This window comes from Triturus cristatus, chromosome 7, assembly GCF_964204655.1.
Source record: "Triturus cristatus chromosome 7, aTriCri1.1, whole genome shotgun sequence".
NCBI lineage: Eukaryota > Metazoa > Chordata > Amphibia > Caudata > Salamandridae > Triturus > Triturus cristatus.
The window spans coordinates 1716657032-1716676158 of record NC_140590.1 but is presented as its reverse complement, the minus strand read 5'-3'; the positions used below and the strand labels follow the sequence as shown (position 1 = coordinate 1716676158).

General features: G+C 43.9%; 1 protein-coding gene across 1 annotated transcript in view; it reads right to left on the bottom strand.

Annotated features, from left to right (window-relative positions):
- Positions 1-19127, bottom strand: part of LOC146812868 (alpha-2-macroglobulin-like protein 1) — a 235415-nt gene that overhangs the window by 112306 nt on the left and 103982 nt on the right. Inside the window, exons 9-11 of the mRNA XM_085619943.1 lie at positions 4832-4946; positions 4456-4565; positions 2590-2754 (exon numbers count right to left, since the gene is read on the bottom strand). Of these exons, the coding sequence (XP_085476069.1) occupies positions 2590-2754; positions 4456-4565; positions 4832-4946 (390 nt within the window). The remainder of the gene's footprint in view (positions 1-2589; positions 2755-4455; positions 4566-4831; positions 4947-19127) is intronic.

The window sequence follows — 19127 nt, the reverse complement described above, 5'->3', positions numbered from 1 at the left end:
CCAATAACCACCGCCACAAGTTTTCCAATAGCACCAAATATATTTCACTGGTTTGGTTATGGTCATTTCACTAGGGTTCACAAATCACTTTCAAATGTGAAAATGTATATAATGTAAATGCACAGACAGCAAATATTTTATGCCATTTTGTATGTGAAATACTGCTTTGAAAAATAAATAACACTCACTTTGGCTGAAGTGGGGACTACAAAACATTTTTTTCTGTGGGCCTTTATCGTAAAACTTTGTTAAAATATTGGAATGCCTTATTGAGTTAAGGTCTGATTCTGTATCTGTCTGTTCTGTTTGAGTCAAGCAGGGCATTCTAATTGCTGCAAAAATGAATAATTTTTATAAAAAATGAGTTCCTTGTGAACATTGCTTCTGCTTATTAGCAATACCTGGTTCGCAAGGACATATAGATCGCTCTTGTTTGTTTGTGAGAAATACAAATTCTTAACAGCATTGCATAACACAACATTAGTACAACTTGCTCAAAACAGCTAATCAAATCAGCCATGTATAGCTACTGCTCTTCATTCATCCAAATTACCTTTGATATCCGTTTTGCTGTACCTGCAACTGTAATTGAAAAGGGGGAATTCATTTGATATTGGGGACTCAAGTATGGGAGTCTCACAATGTTGAAAGTAAATCATCATCAAGTAGAGCGTTATAAGAGGGAAGAAGCTGTGCATTAGAGGCATGTTAAATTGTTTATTGCATATAAGGCTTGCAAAATGCATTCAAGGAAAATGTGATGACTATAGCACAGCTACAGCAATGTACAACATTTCATTGTGCTGGTAAACATCATTGGTAAATATGATACAATGTGCTTACAGATACATTTATGTAATTTCAATTTGGAGAGTAGAAAAGACTTCTGTCAGTAAGTATTTTTTTTTTTTTAACTTTGCAACCATGGCCATGGGTGCTGTTGAAGAGTTTTGAGAAATCACGCTTTTATTGGAAAATTAAACGCCTTTCCTAGAAATAAGTTTAGCGAAGATGATGAACTTTTAACGTGATGAATTTGGAAAGTTTATTACCTTCACAAAATTGTGTTTGTGCCAATTTATTTACACACCACTAAGTAAGACAAAGTTAGTGACACACCTATTTTTTGTAGATGTTTTGGTTTATAATTATGGCAAAAAGGGGAGCTCTGCTTGAAAAGTACCACATGCCAAATCTACAATTTTGGAAGGCAATGTATATCTTAGAAAGTTTAAATCAAATACAAATAAAAGTTGTGCACCTGACAATGACAGAAAGCATTTAAAGTTTACATTTCTGCAACTTTGTTTGCTCTTTAGGTGAATATTACTAAAACTGTGTGCAGTGATATTTAGAGCACGGTTCTTCACTTTTTAAAATTATGAATGTATCAGTGACTCTTGCGGGCATGAAATGAGTTTTAAAATTATCTCTGACAAAATTATATTTTGTGTTAAATTGCGAGGACATTTCTGCAAAGGTGTCAAAGTTGTAGATATAGCTTACTTTTATTAGCATAGGGGATGCAAACACACGATCAGGATGTCTTCCCCACACATAGTCACTTTTATAGCACTTCAACTTGATCTTATGCAGAGAAAATTAACACAGTGACCTCTAATGTTGAAAGGAAAAGGAGTGACGGTGTGGCAAGTTTGCTCCCAGAACTAAGTAGCATGTTTTTGGAGACAAAAATACAAGAATCAGAAGGGGCTGTCCCTGGACCCTGCTTTGGAGCGATGCCACGTTTTAAGTAATGGTGTGTATAGGCGCTTCTTGCAAGCAAAATTGAAAAGTCTTTGATTTTCTTAATTTGCTGGGCTTTCAAAATGTACACCCCGCTGTTACAGTGGAGAAAAAAATTGGTTAGAGGCAACTAAATGTTTTAGACATGATGCCGTTTATCTAACTCCCAAGTAACAGTTATCAAACATATCCGTATTTTTTAAATTCTAAAAATCTTCCAAGAAATTTGCAAAACAAGTACAAAAATTGGAGTTGTTATTTAAAAAATATACATTCTTGAGAGAAAAACCAAAGACTCTTGATTGTCTATATATTTGTCAACCAGATGCAAGGGAAATGATTTTCCTAACCAACAGAATGCAAGCGAAATGATTTTCCTAACATCGTGAAGTTCTTTTCTCGACTTTTAGGGGGAGTGAAACTTGCCAGAGGCTGCAGTTCATGACCTCCTAACATCTGGGTTCTCTTGCCGTTATCACTAAGGCACAAGTTTGTTGGGGACTGACCACCTCAATTAGTGTGAACTCATTATAAGGGTGACTCAGAAGGACCAATCAGGGGTATTCTGAGAAGCTAACTCACATTCAAGTTGACTGAGAAGGACCAATTGAAGATATTCTGGGAGAAGAACTTACCCTTGGGTTGACTGAGAAGGACCAATCAGAGGAATTCAGGAAAAAATAACTTACCCAAAGGTTGACTGAGAAAAACCAATTGGAGGTATTCAGGAAATACAATTTACAGTTGACTGAGAAGGACTAACTGGAGGTATTCAGGGAAAAGAATGCACTTTCTGATTGACTGAAACAGAGCAATCAGAGGTATTCAGTGAGAAGTACTTACCCTCAGGTTGACTGATGAGGTCCAATCGGAGGTATTCAAGGAAAAGAACACCCTTCCGGAATCATCGGTCTCATATGATTGGTTCAGTCGCTGCATACCCCACTCACTAAACAGGTAGACGGTCTGACCCTTCATTGGGGTGCCATCAGCACTGGCAAGCTTCATCTGCAACAAGTGAGGGAGATGAGACAAGGGAAACTGGCTTTAAGAGAAGGGTCGAAGGGAGAAAGGTGGGACTGAAGAAAAGAGAATTGCTAGAGGGTAGAACTCTCAGGCAAGAAAGGAGGAAATAATTCAGGTCTAGGAGATAAGGAGATACTGTGTCAGAGAAGGAAAGACAATGTAGGTAGGGAGGTGAAGAAAGTGAGAAGGTGTGTGACAGGATTGAAACACAGGTGAGAGGATAACGAAAGATATGTGAGGGCAGAGGGATGGTACCACGTTTGAGAGGATAAAGAAAGGAAGGAGATTAAAAAAAGGACAGCACAGATGGAGAGAACAGGAGAGCGACAGATGAGACATAAGACATGAGAAATAAAGAAAAAGGTATTGGAGAGGAGAAGAGAGAGGCATTGATAGAGGATGCATGGAAAGGAGGATGAGGAGAACATTAGATGTGTGAGAAAGAGAGAAATGTGTCAGGTGAAAGAGAGGGTAAAGATGTGAAAACAAGTGAGGAAGAAATTCTTTTTTTTCTATTAAAGGTGTCACTGACTATCTGAACTTTGCAATTATATTTCATTACCACGGTCTGCGAAATCCCATTTCTATCTAACTTCCACTCCTGCAAAGGCACTTCAATCATAAAGGTTAAAGTATACACAGTGCCAATGCGGACTGTAGGAAGTGTGCTCCAATAACATGGCATTGCTGCACATGACTCTTCTGTACAAGCAACTTGTGTGCTCAATCATTGATGTGAATGGTGCCTTTTCTATGTCAGTTTTAGAATTCAAGACAGCAACACAAATTCAGGGCTCACAGAAAATAGGCCTCATCTCATGACAGGAGGGTTAGGGAGTTACATGCCTCAAACCAGAAAGTACTCAACATACTATGTTCTGAGACCTTTATTGATTAATATTTCCCTTACTGATATTGAAAAAGCACCAGGACTTTTAAAGCATACAGAGCAAAATATTATTTGCATTCAAATAGGCTTTTTATACTTTTTATAGTTTATACATTTCTATAAACCTTTCTTTTCAAGCAAAATGTATTCCTTAAAAGGTGGGATGCAGATATAAGAAAAAAACATGAAGGCATATTTGACATTAGGATGAAGACGGATAGATGAGAGAAGATAAGGATGGGAGATTGGTGGCTAGAGTGTGCAAGAAGAAAGGAGAGATGGGTTTAAGAGACAAATGAGATGGAGACTATTGAAAAGGACAGGTAAGAGTATGTGGAAAAGAGAGGTGAAAGAAGTCACAGATGTGAAAAAAGAGGTGAAAGAGATATGTGAGAGGCAGAGAATACAGACACATGAGGGAAGACAGCGGGTGACAGATGTTGATGAGGAGGTAAATGGAGCTGTAAACGTGGACGAGGAAAAAGAGAGAAGCGCTGTGAGTAAAGTGGATGAGGAGAGAAAGGTGGGGAAAGAAAGACAGAAGATATAGAGAAATCAGTGAACAGTGCTATGATAGAAGGTCAAGAGATAAGGTAAAAGGGGCGGAAAATATCTTAAAAGTAGAAAGAGGAAAACAAGTGTTAGAGTGGAAGAAGACACAGGTCTGAAATAAGATAGAAGAAAGAGAGGTGTCTGAGGGGGAAGAAAGACAACGCAGGAAAGAATGAAACAGGTTGGACAGCTGTGTCGCAAAGACTGCTTCGTCCCGTTCCTCCAGTTGTTGTCCTACATACCCAGCCAGTGTAGGGTATGCCTTTCTTGTAGTAATCATCTGTCCCTTCAAACGTCACAGTTGCAATATCAGAAGCTATCGTACATGACCTGGATCCAGAGAGAGTCACATCTGTAGAGGGCAAGAAGTCAGTCATGAGGAATCACCTGGAAAACCCCTCAAGAAGACACTCCGATGAATCATATATCTCAGGTGTGTTTATTTAATCTAACATGAAATGAATCCCAAACTTGTGGCCAATGAATGTGCCCATGGGCAGCAGAAGATGCTTTTATCGCCGCCAAAGTTATGAAACCCGTATCAAAACCTTGGTCTACAGATGCGGTGTTCTTCACCTGAACTTCAGGAGCAGGTTCCTTTGCTGGTCTGCAACTTACCAGTGTCATCTTCAGTCACGGAGCCCTCTACATCGAATGTCATTGTATATGAGCGTTCTGTCATGTTGAAGAAGTCCAGCTCCACTTTCTTAGAAAAGCATCCAGACCTTTCCAGCTGAACAAAAGTCAACAGATGAGAAACTATTCAGCTTCAAGATAGGAGAAGCAAACGTGTTGATTTCATACAGACCATTGATCAAGGGGGTTGTGGAACAATCCCTAAAGTGTCTGAACAATGACTCGGAGAGGGGGAACAGGCATGCATCAACCTCAAGTAGGAAATTCATAAGCATTGAATGGCTTGTGGAAAATGTAACTGACCGCTAAATATATGTAATAAACAAGCATTTGCAATGCAATAGGTCTCGCATTTACGCAAGTTTGAGCTATTGGCATTGTAAATAACAATGCCTTTTATTTTTGTTTTTAAAACATAAATAAAAGGCATTGTCATTTACAATGCCAATAGCTTAAACTCGCGTAAATGCGAGACCTATTGCATTGCAAATGCTTGTTTCACCATGTGTCCTGGCAGATTTCACAACATTTAACACGTTCGGTTTTCAGGTGACTAAACACAGGAGGCAAGTTTCCATGTGTTCCGATACTTAATTGGTTAGCTGCCCTTAACAGAAAACTAATTAGCACAGATGATGCTGTGAGCATATGACGACCCCTTAATGCATCATTGCCTGTATTTTCTGTGTTTATTGCACTGTTAATTAATCATTTCCATCTCCGGCCATGAATGCAAATGGTAGTCCTATTTCTAGGTTTGTGGAAAGTCTCTATTTTTGGTTTTTACAAAAATCTAGTCGCCGTCGAAGTGCCTGCTGTTGGTAGCAGTTTTGCTTTCTTCATTATCACAGTATTCAAGTCCTGGGTGCTTGGGCACTAGTAGCAACAAAAAAAAGCCCACCAACAATAAAATGAATAAATAGCCGTTACTTGCTAAAAGTGCTACTGCTGCGCCTGGCAGAGACAGTTGTCCGCTTTTGCGAAATTGTGCTCTATGGTGAGGCATCATTTAGAAAACAAGAATCATAAAACACGATAAATCATGACCAGAGATGTTAATCTTTAAAACGTGGCACTTTAGGTGTAATTTTAACTAAATTCGGGTAATTGTGGTCTATTTTACCCCCCAAAATAGTCTTCTGTTTAAAATAATTATCAATGCTGTATAGGGGGTTTGAAAAGCACCATTTTAAATGTGACGAAAAGGACAATGTAACTCAGAGAAAATGACGCGGTTAAATTACACAATCCAGCGAGACACATATGCACATGTTCATTCAACGGAGTGCATGTAAATACAGGGTCATGTGATAACTGAATAACCTGGGCGGCATGCTACATAAAATACTGTTAAATAGTGGGGCTGTTAGAAGCACTAAAGTCCTCCGAGGTGAGCTGCCGGCTGCACGCCTGTCTGAAACGGTATGGTGCCAGTATCTCACATCCAAAGACGAGCCACCAGTATCCTTGCAGTCCACAAACACTACACAGCATGACAGCATTCCCTGTGGCTAATATGATTATATTGCCTTGTTGAACAAGTGAATATGGAAAACTACTGCTACCTGCATTTATTGAACCGGTTACTGGCAAGAAACGAAAGTAAGGATCTAGTTGTGACGGGCATTACATTGCAATCCCTGTGCAAAGTGATGTTTGCAGTAGGGGTCGAATTTAGGAGTTGTGCATCCCTGATGAATTTCTGCACATTAAACATGCCGTAATATATGCGTCGTGGGGGAGGGAAATCACCCAGTAATTACTGGGGTATGCAAAGTTTGATCCGGTAAGCACCAGAAATCAGCATGTTACCCCAGGAAATACAAACAAGCGTTTGCCGCGCGCGAGCGGCTGGAGATGCAATATGTGGTGGGGGAGGGGGAGAAGCGGAAGTTGTGTGTGCGCGTGCGTCATCGTGATCGCGATCGCTCTGAAAGCGAAAGTGATCGCAATCACGATGACGCACGAGTTTTCAAAGTGCTGCTGGCGGCCGGCTGCGCGCGTGCACGATCGCGTGAACGCAAGCGTTAGGCCAGCCAGCAGCACTTTGAAATTCCCACATTCAAAATGTCTCTTCGAGCCAGCGCATGCGCTGGGCTCAGCGAGACCTAAAAATATATGTAAGGAAAAGAGACCGGACCCCATTACCCCCCCAAAAAGGGGTAATCTGCACCGCAGGTTACCTATCGCAGGGGGGTGCAGATTTCTAATTTTTAAAATTAATTTTTCTCATAAAAAATTGACTATGTTACTTACCCTGTAAGCATCTGTTCGTGGCATGTAATGCTGCAGATTTGCATGCTCTGCACACTCTTGCCATCTAATGTTGGGTCTGGATGTGTGCAAGTTGTTTTTCTTCAAAGAAGTCACTCGAGTCACGAGACTAAGTTACTCTTCCTCTCGGTGATATTGCGCATGGGCATCCACTCCATTGTTAGATTGTTTTCCCGAAGTCAGGTGAGAACGGAGTGTGAGTAAGTTTTAGTAAAGAGATGACCATATATCTGATAGTGTATATAGGTACCGCATTGGCCACAGGTGTCAGGAGGAGGGTGATCGCATATGAATCTACAGCACAACATGCCACGAATAGATGCTTACAGGGTGATATAATCCATTCAGTGGCATGTGTGGCTGTGGATCCACATGTTATGCACAGACTATAAAGCAGTGCCCTTCAGAAAGTGGTGGCTAACCTGTGGGTGTGCAGTTGTTTGGCTAAGGGTACATAGGACAGCATGTCATACATTTGCCTGTTGGCATGCTAATACATCTACACAACACTGTTTAGTGAAAGTATGTGAGGTTGACCATGTAGCTTCTTTACAAATCTCAGATATTGGTATATTGCCCAGGAAAGCCATAGATGCTACTATCTTGTAGGTAGAATGTGCTCTAGGAGGTGTGAGCATAGTTATTTTAGCTTTGGCCTAACATGTCTGAATGCATTTAATTATCCATCTACAAATACCTGATTTTGATATGGACTTTCCTATGTGAGGGGGCGAAAAAGACTCTAAGAGGTGCTTGGTTTTACGAAACTCTTTCATTCTGTCAATATAGTACAATAAAGCTCTTTTAACATCTAGGGCCATATGTAGGTAGCTAAATACCGGTCGGTAACGGCCGAAATTTGGTAAATATCCCGTTACTGACCAGTATTTAGGCATTTGAGATGTAGGAGGCATGATTTAAGGATTCGGTAATTTACCGAATCGGTAATGGATCGGTAAAATACCGAATCGGTAAAATACAGATTCGGTAAATTACCAAATCCTTAAATCATATGTAGGGAGCACTCAAGTGAGTATTTTATTGTATTCAGGATTCGGTATTCACCACCAAATACAGGTTGGTGATAAATATCGAATACCTTTCAAAAATCTATTTTTTGCTGTTTTGACAGTGCCATGTCGCAGACATACATGCCCTTAGGGCATGTATGTGCGCCACATGTGCACACATGCACGATTCAGGGGTGCAACAGTGTGTCAATGTGACACCCTGCCACCCTTGAATATGCTCCCCCTATTACCGATTCGGTATTTACCGAATCGGTAATGGTGAATGGTTTCCCATTGATTCCTATGGGCCTCCAGGCCCATAGGAATCAATGGGAAGGTATCCCTCATTACCGATTCGGTAAATACCGAATCAGTAATACCGAATCTTTCCGAATCGGTAAAATTTAACGATTTTTTACCTACATACTATTTACCGGTTCTTAAATATCGAATCGGTAAAATTCGGTATTTATGAATCGGTAAATAGTATGTTACCTACATATGGCCCCTAGTGTATAAAGGGCCCTGGCTGCAACTGAATCAGATTGCAGAAAGAAGACTTGTAATTCAACTGATTGATTTAGTTGAAAAGCAGAAACTACCTTTGGAAGGAATTTTGGGTTAGTTCGAAGGACTACCCTAACTCTATGTAGCTGGAAGAAAGGTTCTTCCAAGGTTAGTGACTAGAGCTCACTGACACATCTAAGAGAAGTGATGGCTACTAAAAAGGCTACCTTTCAAGATAGGAATTGGAGAGGGCAAGTATGCAAGGGTTCGGACGGTGGACCCATAAGTCTGGTGAGTACAATCTTGGGATTCCAAGCCGGGGCAGGGGGAACCCTAGCCGGAATTACTCTATTAAGGCCTTCCATGAATGCCTTAATAACTGGTATCTTGATCAATGATAGCCCTTGTCTGTTTTGCAGGTAGGCAGCTACTGCAGCTAGATGCAGGCATTTAGAAGGGTATGCTAGTCCAGAAGTGTGCAAATGCAGTATCTTGCAGGCAATGTCTTGAACAGTTTCATCAAATGGGTCAATGTGTTTCCTACGGCAGTAGACAACAAATCATCTCCTCTTTGCAACGTAACACGCTCTGGTTGTGGGTTTACGGGCTTCTCTGAAAATGGTCATAAATTCTGGTGATAGATTAAGGCAACTGAATTCTATGACCTCAGGAGCCAAATCGCAAGGTTGAGTTCCTTTGGATTTGGGTACCGCTAGGCATTTGGTGACCACCAGGGGTGCGGTAGTGCCTCGGAATGGGAGCACTTTAAACTGATACTGTGTTCCTGCCATCACGAACCTGGGGTATTTGCAGTGAGCTGGATGTATTTGGATGTGAAAGTTAATGACCTTTAAGTCCAATGCAGACATAAAGTCACCCTGTTGTAATAGAGGAATCACATCCTGAAGAGTTACCATGTGGAAGTGTTCTGAGAGGATGTAACATTTTAAAGGACTGAGATCTAATATGGGATGGACTGAGCCATCTTTTTTGGCAATGAGGAAGTATAGAGAGTATACACCTGAACCTTGTTGTTCTGGAAGAACAGGTTCTAAGGCTCCTTTTTGCAATAGACCCCGTGCTTCTTGTTTGAGCAACGTTTGGAGTTATATGGAAAGTATGTGCCTGTGAGGTGGGATGTTTGGAGGGGTTTTGATGCGCTCCAGACAATAACCATGCTGGATAATATCCAACACCCACTGGTCTGTTGTTCACCAATGGTAGGCTGCCTGTGCTGCCACCCTTTTCCCCCCAAACCATAGATGAGTTTATACTCTTTGTCGGATGGAGGGGCATCTGCTGATGTATGGGAGATGGCCCTCTTGCGGGCATTAGGTACAATGAGCAAGTCAGGGGGAAGTTGGCCCTTGATGTTAGGTGGATCTGAGGGTGCAGCTTTGTATTTCTTGTCTACTCTTGGTGTAATAGTATGTGCCTGCACCCGATCTTTAAAGATTTCATCTGAGTGACGGAGAAAACCCCTTTAGCATGGGCAGATATAGACATGCCCCAGTGGTAGAAGAGAGTGTCTCAAAGAGAAAGTCATCCTCGATGGGGTCTTTGTGCAAAGGGGCTTGGTGATATTCAGCTGCCCTTGCTATAAGCTCCTGGAAGGATGTTGCATCATTCGCAGGTGATGGCTTAGCTGGGAAATGATCTGAGTCATTATCCCCAGGGGGGTCAATTCCGTAGCTGACCCATGGATCTGTGGGTTGCTGATTATTGTTATCCCTTCCCCCTGATCCCCATTGTAAGACTATGGGAAGCCCTGCTGAGTAATGTCTCCTATATTACTAAAGAAGTGATGTGATAAAGGAGGCAGTGAAAGCGGTGGAGGGATGGAGGAGAAGCAGACAGAGGTGGCAGTAGAGGACTGGTTGTAATGTCCCTTTTCTTTTTCCCAGGAGGCACGGATAGATCAATGGCCACCTCAAAAGAAAGCTGGCACTTTGATGGAGTTGGCGCTGACTGCGCTGCCTTTGCCAGAATGCGACGAGCAGAAGGCTGAATGTGTATCTTCTTCTGCTTCGGATTGAGTCTCTCTTTCATAGTCTCAAGGATCAGTTCTGGTGCCGAAATGGATAGTTTTGGTGCCGAACTTGATCTTTGTTTCAGCGACGAGGTGGTTGGAGCTGAAACGGCAGAGGGATGGGTGCTCGTAGCTGATGAGGCAGATGGTCAGCTCAGCACTGAGATTGGTTGGCTCAATGCGGAAGAGGAAGGTTTTGGCCTGGCTTTTGTTGACGGTCTGAGGGAGGGGCATCCTTAGCAGATATTTAGTGCCTACCAAGGCCTGTTAACAATAAAACGATTATGGGTAGTGGCTCTGATCAGTAAGGCTGAGCCTAGTAATCCAACAAACAGGAACGGTTGCCAATACTGATAGCTCATTCAACTAGAAACTCCACACAAGGGGACATACGAAAAAATCAATAAGACCCTTAGTAAATTATTTAAACTGTTTTGAATTAGATATTTATTTGATCTATTTTTCATAGCTAATGACTCAAAAATTCCAAGCACATGAAAAAACGAAATGTCACCAGGATTTTTACAAGACAAAGGGGGGTTGACTCAACATCAGTGTAAAACTTTCATTGCCATACTACCACACATACTTCCACACACTGAAACTCATGCGTACAACGTGAGACAAAGACAAAGACAAACATAAACAAACAATGAATATTAAATCGTGCCCACGTCGATAGTGCCAAAATCAAGGCCTGTTGGTAGTGGTGCCGAGAGCCGTCCCCAAGGAAGGTCTGGCAACGGTAGGCTGAACTCTATTCCAGGGTCGGATTCGGAGTCCGGTATGGAAAGGGCCTCATCCTCTGCTGCTGAGGCCTCACACAGTTCTTCCTCTGCCTGTTTGACATCGTGTTGGTCCTAGATGTTGGGTGTCTATTCCAGATCTTTGCGCTGCATCTCTTTCTGAAGCGCGCAACAGTTCTGCAGAGATTGAAAAGATTGACAGGCCACACAGTAATCCTCATTGTGGTCGGGAGATAAACACAGGTTGCAAACCTGATGGAGTCTGTATGCGGGTACTTGATGTAGCAGTTGGGACAGAACCGAAATGGATTTCTGTCCATTATCAGCGCATCGTTAGTTGAGACGACAAAACAAGGCCTGAATGGGCGTACCCTGAAGGCCGCGACTGGAGAACATCGAATTCATGACTGAATGATTGCTTCTGTTTTCGAAAGATGGCGGTGGAACTCGAACAAAAACAGTACCAATGGGTATGGAGGTAAACAACAAACTGAAGGGAGCACGAGAACAGTCTCGACTGGAGTGGTAGAAACACGTCCAAATCCGACGGCGGAAAGAAAACAAACACTCAAACAATGGAGTCGATGCCGATGCGCAATATCACAGAGAGGAGGAGTCACTTTGCCTTGTGACTCGATAGACTTCTTCGAAGAAAAGCAACTTGCACACATCCGGACCTAACACTAGATGGAAGGAGTATGCAGAGCATGTGTATCTACAGCCACACATTCATTCGAACATATATATGCCTTTTCCCACAAGAAAATCAGCAGCACCAGTGAAAATGCACTATTTAGCGTTTTTTTCCCTCATGAAGTCAAAGTCAAAGTCAAAGTTTGCTTTATTCGGTTAAAATTTAAAACCATCAAAGCACATACAGAAAACGAAATAGAGGTCAATGCATTACAGAAAAATTATTAACACAAATAATAAATACAAAAATAGATTGGCGCAATGTGCAATAAAATAACACTTAGTATTAATTCATTCATAAAGCTAAAAACATAATAAAATGAAAAAATGCCCTTCCCAACTTTCAGCAAATCTGCATAGTGACTTTTTTTTTTTTTATTAATTTATTTTGAAATGAGAAAATAAGAAATAGGGAAACATGGTACGAATACATCCACTCGCCTACAACCCATAGGGCCGGCTACTTTGTGTCTGACAGTCATTGCATATCTAGCGTTTCCCACATCCCGGAGGCCGGGTATCGCTATCGTATATGTGCAATAATTCCACAACTCTTTACACGAATGCCAACTACCCTGTCTATTCACGTAATCTGTTCCCTATAGGGAACCAAAAGTTTCCTTCTTTGTAACTCACCAAACCCATTACCAACCCCCTCCCCCCACCCCTCCCATAACCATGGAGATGACCTGTCAGCTGCTCCCAGGGGCCCCCCCCCCCCGCACCCAGTGTCAGTGCTGGCCTGCTCCTCCCGTAGATCTGTTTCACTAATTCACTGACCTGGTGCACACAAAGATCAACCACTACGTGTACCAGCGCACCCTCCAGCTCGCAGTCCGCAGCGCCGTGTACATATACCCCTCCGCTCACCACTAGCCAAAATTCCGCCAACTATCGTGAAACACCCTTAGCCTGCCTCCCGATCCGGTACGGGCACATCCTCCTCGCCCGCGTCGGTGCCTGGACCCGCTCCCCCGTTCTTGAGATATTCCGCGTACAGTCCCCAGAAGTTCTTTGGCCTGCTCCTCGGTGGCAGCAGCTCACTAAATGTCTCCGATTGCGTACAACAGTACAGCACGTCCCTCTTCCACTGGTCTATCGTGGGAAGTGGGCCCCGCATCCAACACAAAGCCACTCTACGCTTGGCTATTAACATGCCCATATCTACCAGCCGACGCGCCGCCTTTGGGAGCTCCCTAGAGTGTCCTAACAGGGCGATCGCAGGGTCCGTCACTAGTTCTAAGTTAGCTATCTCTCCGATCTGCCGAAATACAGCTTCCCAGAATTTAGCGACGCCAGGACAGTACTATGCCAAGTGGATGAAATCAGCCCCAGGATGAGCACACCTTTCGCACTCCGATCCCTCGCGCAAGCCATATCTATGCAGCCTGTCCGGCGTATAATAGACTCTGTTAATAAATTTAAAATGTATCAGTCTATGCTTGCCATGCAGCGATATGCGGCGCGTACCCGCGCAACAATATATCCACATGGCATCGTCTATCACTTTGTCTAGATCTCTTTGCCAGGCCAAGCGGGCTTTGGTATATTTCTGGGATATCTGGGACATGGCAATGGAATATAATTTGGATGTCATCTTACGTGGGCTCTTGTGCTTAAGTAAATACGACAATTCCGGGACATCCGGAGGCTCAACCATATCCTCTCCCAGATGTTGTCGCAATGCGCCCCTAACCCTGTGAAATTGAAACCTCTGCAGCAGTGTACTGGTCTCCGTTGTTGACGCCACGTCATCCCACGTTTTGGCGATACCATCCTTAAACAGGTCGCCCGCAAGGTTTATGCCCAGTCCGCGCAGGGACTGTACCACCGCGCGTTCCCTACATGGTGCCAGCCAGACCACCCAATCCAGCGACATGACCGGGGAATACAAGAGCGCCCTCGCTGTCTGCTGCAATATCCAATCCCACCCGTGCCTTATAGTGTTCAATGAGTCTAAGACGCCAGTCCTGCGACATGCAGGCTCGCTCATAATCGCTGGCAATGGGAGAGGCGCCGCAAACAGTCTCTCGAGTTTTAAATACGGGATCGTGTCATCGCCATGGACCCAATTCTGTGCCTGTGCTGCCTGTGCTATCCTGTAGTACAATTCCATGTCAGGCGCCCCTAGGCCCCCCATATGATAGGGAAGCGTCAGGACCCTCCAGCTTACGCGGGCCTGCTTCCCGGCCCACACCAGTCGCAGTAGCGATCTGGTCAGCCTGGCAAAAAATGTACGCGGCAGCACCATTGGGATATTGGTAAACAGGAAGAAGAAGCGGGGGAGTACCACCATCTTACCGATGGAAACTCTGCCCATAAGTGACAGGGGAAGTCCGATCCAAGTCTCCACATCGTCCTCCAGTTTGGCTATGGCTCTCCCATAGTTCTCTGTAAAGACTATGTCGGAATCCCTATGAAGTTGTATCCCAAGGTATCTAACCGCGTCATCCGACCATTGCAGCGGGAACTCCATGTACAACGGTGCGGTGGACGGCGTCAGCGGAAATGCAATGGATTTGCTCCAGTTAACCTTAAGCCCCGAAACCGCTCCAAACTGTACTACCTCCCGCAGCACCGGCGTCAGGTTGCTTTCCGGTTCCCAAACATACAGGGACATCTTAAGGATTTTGGGGGCCCTAGGCCAACCATATTTTGGGGGCCCCTGTTCAGAACAGCTTTGAATTTATGATCCAATTTGAGCCCCTGTTTAACCACACAGTTTCCGCTTCCTCAGCGGCGTTAGCGATCCTGTTTGCATCATAGGCACTAGCCTATATAATCCGAATCTAAATGGACGCGTGCAGCTGACAGCGGTAGGAATTAGTGTTTCCTACCTTGCTCGTAGTTTTTTTAATACTTTTTAAAATGTATATGTGTGGCTGAAGTGCTTTTTAACAATTTCTCCTACCTACGCGCACTTGCACTTAACTTGATTCTGCTTGCCTATTTATTTATTTATTTATATTCTTGTATAGCGCAGGAAGTCAACCCCCAAAAGGGTATCTCCGCGCTTACGTATTACCAAAGAGCCAAGATCTTATACTAATCAAAGAAGTAAGGGAGGGAGAAACCTAACAGGCGACAAATAGAAACGTTTTCAGGGACTTCTTAAAAGATTGAAAGTTAATAATATTTTCAAGAGCAGGGGGCAATGAGTTCCAAAGGATGGGGCCTTTGTAGGACAGGGCTCGCCCTCCCCGTCTGGCTTTTTTTATCCTTGGAATCTGAAGTTGTTGTTGACTGCTGGAGCGCAAGGTACGACTGGGTGTATAGGATTTGAATAGTTCTTTTAAATATTTGGGTCCATTGCCAAACAGACATCTGTGGATAGTGCAGCAGATTTTAAATTTCACACGCTGTCTAATTGGCAACCAGTGGAGTGTTATCAGGTGGGGGAGTGATGGAGACCTTGGCTGAGCGTTGAGAACTAGTCTCGCAGCCGTATTTTGGACCAACTGTAGTCTCTGTAGTTGTTCTTCATTTGCCGAGACCAACAGGCCATTACAGTAGTCCAGTCTACTTATAACCAAGGCTTGGACAAGAGTCTTCCTATAGGAATCTGACAGAAATGGGAAGACTCGTCGTAGCAGTCCAATGACCTGAAAGCAGGATCCTGCTACTTGGTTTGTGTGCTCTTTAAACAGAAGAGATTTGTCTAAGCGCACACCAAGGTTTTTCACAGTCTGTTTGGGGATAGGGGTTGGTCCTAAATCCGGGGGCCACCATTCTGGGGACCACAGAAGTGTTGCCTCCCCAAACAACATTACCTCAGTCTTGCCTACATTACACTGGAGGCGATTAGTGGCCATCCAGTGAGATATTGCCCTCATTCCGTCCGCAAAGGATTTTTGTATTGCGGGCATCAAGATTTTAAAGGGGAACAAAAGCTGAGTGTCGTCAGCGTACGACACAGGGGTGAATCCATGAGATCTTACAATATCCGCCAAGGGGGCTACGTACACGTTGAATAGTGTAGGGCTTAGGCATGAGCCCTGTGGCACTCCCTTGGTGAGCTACCTTGAGATAGAATGGTGGGAGCCCAATCTTACCTCTTGTTGGCGGTCCGAAAGAAAGCTTTCCAGCCAAGTAAGAGCCACACCATCTATTCCCCTCTCCCTTAGACGATCGAGAAGTATCTCATGAGACACAGTGTCGAAGGCAGCGGATAAGTCTAACAGCACTAGAATCATTGAATTTCCTCCATCTAGTGACATCTTGATGTTATCAGTCACTGAGAGGAGGGCAGATTCTGTGCTGTGATTGGGCCTAAATCCAGATTGAGAGAAATCTAGGCCCTCCGTTGCCTCGATGTATTTGGACAAGTGAGTGTTTACGTGTCTCTCGGTCATCTTACTGAGAAGGGGTAGGAGGGAGATGGGTCGGAGGTTGGAGAGATCGGTCCATGGAATTGCTGCGTTCTTTCGGATTGGGTTCACCACTGCTTTTTTTCATACTATAGGGACAGATCCTTCCCTGAGAGATTGATTTATCAATGTTTGAATATGGGGCCCAAGCAGGGGTTGCAAAGAGGCAGTAATTTTAGCTGATAAAAGGTCATCTGGGGATCCAGATTTTATATGGCTCATAAGGGAGGTGAGATCAGAGTTATTGACTGCTGGAAATGTCGTAAGTGTGATTTTATTTAGTGTGGGCAGAATAGAGGGGGAAAAAGAGTTGTCACTGTTTTGACTGGCGGCCAATAGAATTTTGTCATAGATCAGATTGATTTTATTTTCAAAGAACAGGGAGATATCGTCGCATAATTGTTGGGAGAAGTCATCGGGGCTTTTGCATGCAGTAGGTTTTACAAACTCCTGAAGAATTTTAAATAATTCCTTGGATCGGTTTCCCGCTTCTGCAAGTTGTTGGGAGATGCTATTCCTCCGAGCAAGTTTGATGTTTTTATAATATTTGGTCTGGGCCTCATGATGTACTTTCTGATTTTCTTCGGTTCGTGTTTTTCTCCACTTTTTTTCCAACCTCCTACATTTTTGTTTTTCTGTTCTAAGCTCCTCGGTATACCATGTTTCCTGTTTGGTGGCAGGGTATTGTTTGTGTAGTTTTAGGGGTGCTATTTTGTCGATTGCTTCTTTGAGGGAATTATTGTATTTGGTTAATATGGTCTCTATGTTATCTATCTCTGTGGGGATGGGCTGCTTCCATTCCTTTTGCAAATCCTCTACGGTGACTTTATGCCACTGTCGGCGCCAGATTGGTGGTAGGGATTTTTTATTGGAGGGCTTATCCACCTTGGATATTAGGAATTCCACGATGAAGTGGTCGGACCAAATTATTTGGACCGGAGAAGAGCATTGTATTTTGGGAAAGTTGGTAAATACCAGGTCGAGAAGGTGACCACCTATATGGGTGGGCTCGTGGTTTTGCAAAGTCAGACCGAGAGAGGATAATTCAGAAATCAAGGAGATTGTTTCAGGGAGTGCGGGATTATCAGCATGGACATTAAAATCGCCAAGAAGAAGGAAATCTTCTTTTGCTTTAAAATGAGGGGCCAAAAGTTCCAATAGTGCAAAGGAGAAGCCTGTAGAGGGCCCTGGAGGACGATAAACTAAGGCTCCTTTCCAAAATCTGTTTGTCGCATATTGCATTTTAAAAATTATTATCTCAAAGAGAGGGCTGTGCTTCTGTTCTAGTGTGATGATCTTCAGGTGTTCTTTATGCATGATGGCTAAGCCACCCCCTGTTTTCTCTGGCCGGTCAAAATGGACAAGCTTGTAGCCAAAAGGAACCCTTACAGCAATAGCAGGGACCTCCTGAGCTGCTTCAATTCACATCTCGCTTTTCCTCCAGTCCTGGTCCGCCACGGCTGATACGCCGATTGTGCTGAGGGCTGTGGCTACTATAAGGCTCCTCACTTCCACCCACGTAGTTTCCACTTCCTCAGCTGTGTTAGCGATCCAGTTTGCATCATAGGCACTAGTCTATATATTCCTGATGCAAAAGGATGCGCGCAGTGGGCGCGCGCCACCGGCGCGTCGAAGGCGCACCAAAGGCAAGCGCGTCTGCGCCCGGAGGCTTCTGGCGCCGGCCATGCTGCCCAGTTCCCCTCCGGTGATTTTCTTCCACTATATTACAATAGGGAAACACTGCCTTAGGCGGCTACCATTATGTCAGTGTACAGCGGCTGATCCGAGCTTGGAGGTAGACTTTCGATGCAATAAGTGCAACTGGTCTCTCCTCCATCCCAGGAAGCCCACACCCAAGATCCTCCCATGCAACAATAAGTGTAAAAACAATAAGAAAACAAAGGACTTAAAGGCCACCCTTTTAAATTATCGCTCTATGCAAAAGCATGAACCACAAATTTATGGTCTACTTTTAGACGAACAGCCTGATCTTTTATTTCTCACTGAGACCTGGCTGTCTGAAGCCTCCAACCCTACTATCACCTCGGCCATCCCTACGGGTTATAAAATCCTTAGGAGGGACCGACCGAGTGGGAAGAGGGCGGTGTCGCCATAATTTACAATCAATTACTAGACTGCTCTCCCATCCCAATGGAAAACATTGAGGGCGCAGAGTCCTTAGACTTCGACTGTACCTTCTTCCCCAATCATAGCATAGCTGATTTTCTAATTTACAGACCACCCAGTGCAATTGGAAATGTTATTACTATGCTTAATACAGCCACCACCTCCCTGGCCTTAAAATACAACAACTGCCTTATTCTGGGAGATTTCAATATACATATGGACAATGGAAAAGACCCTCAACCAATTTCCTTGTTGGAGACGCTGCAGGCCTGCAACACGTTTCCATCTATTTCTTCGGCCACCCATTAGAAGGGCCATACCCTAGCCAAATCTTTCACAACTTTGACATATCAGTAAACCTACCTCTTCCCATTATCTGGTCTCACCACCTCCTATTAAAATTCGTCATTCCCAACTCTGCCACAGCCCCTCGGGCTAACGCAGGGAAGAGGGTCCCTAATTACAGGACGTTGTATAAAATATCCATCCTGATGTTAGCAGATGCCCTCGGTCGTTCCTCACTGG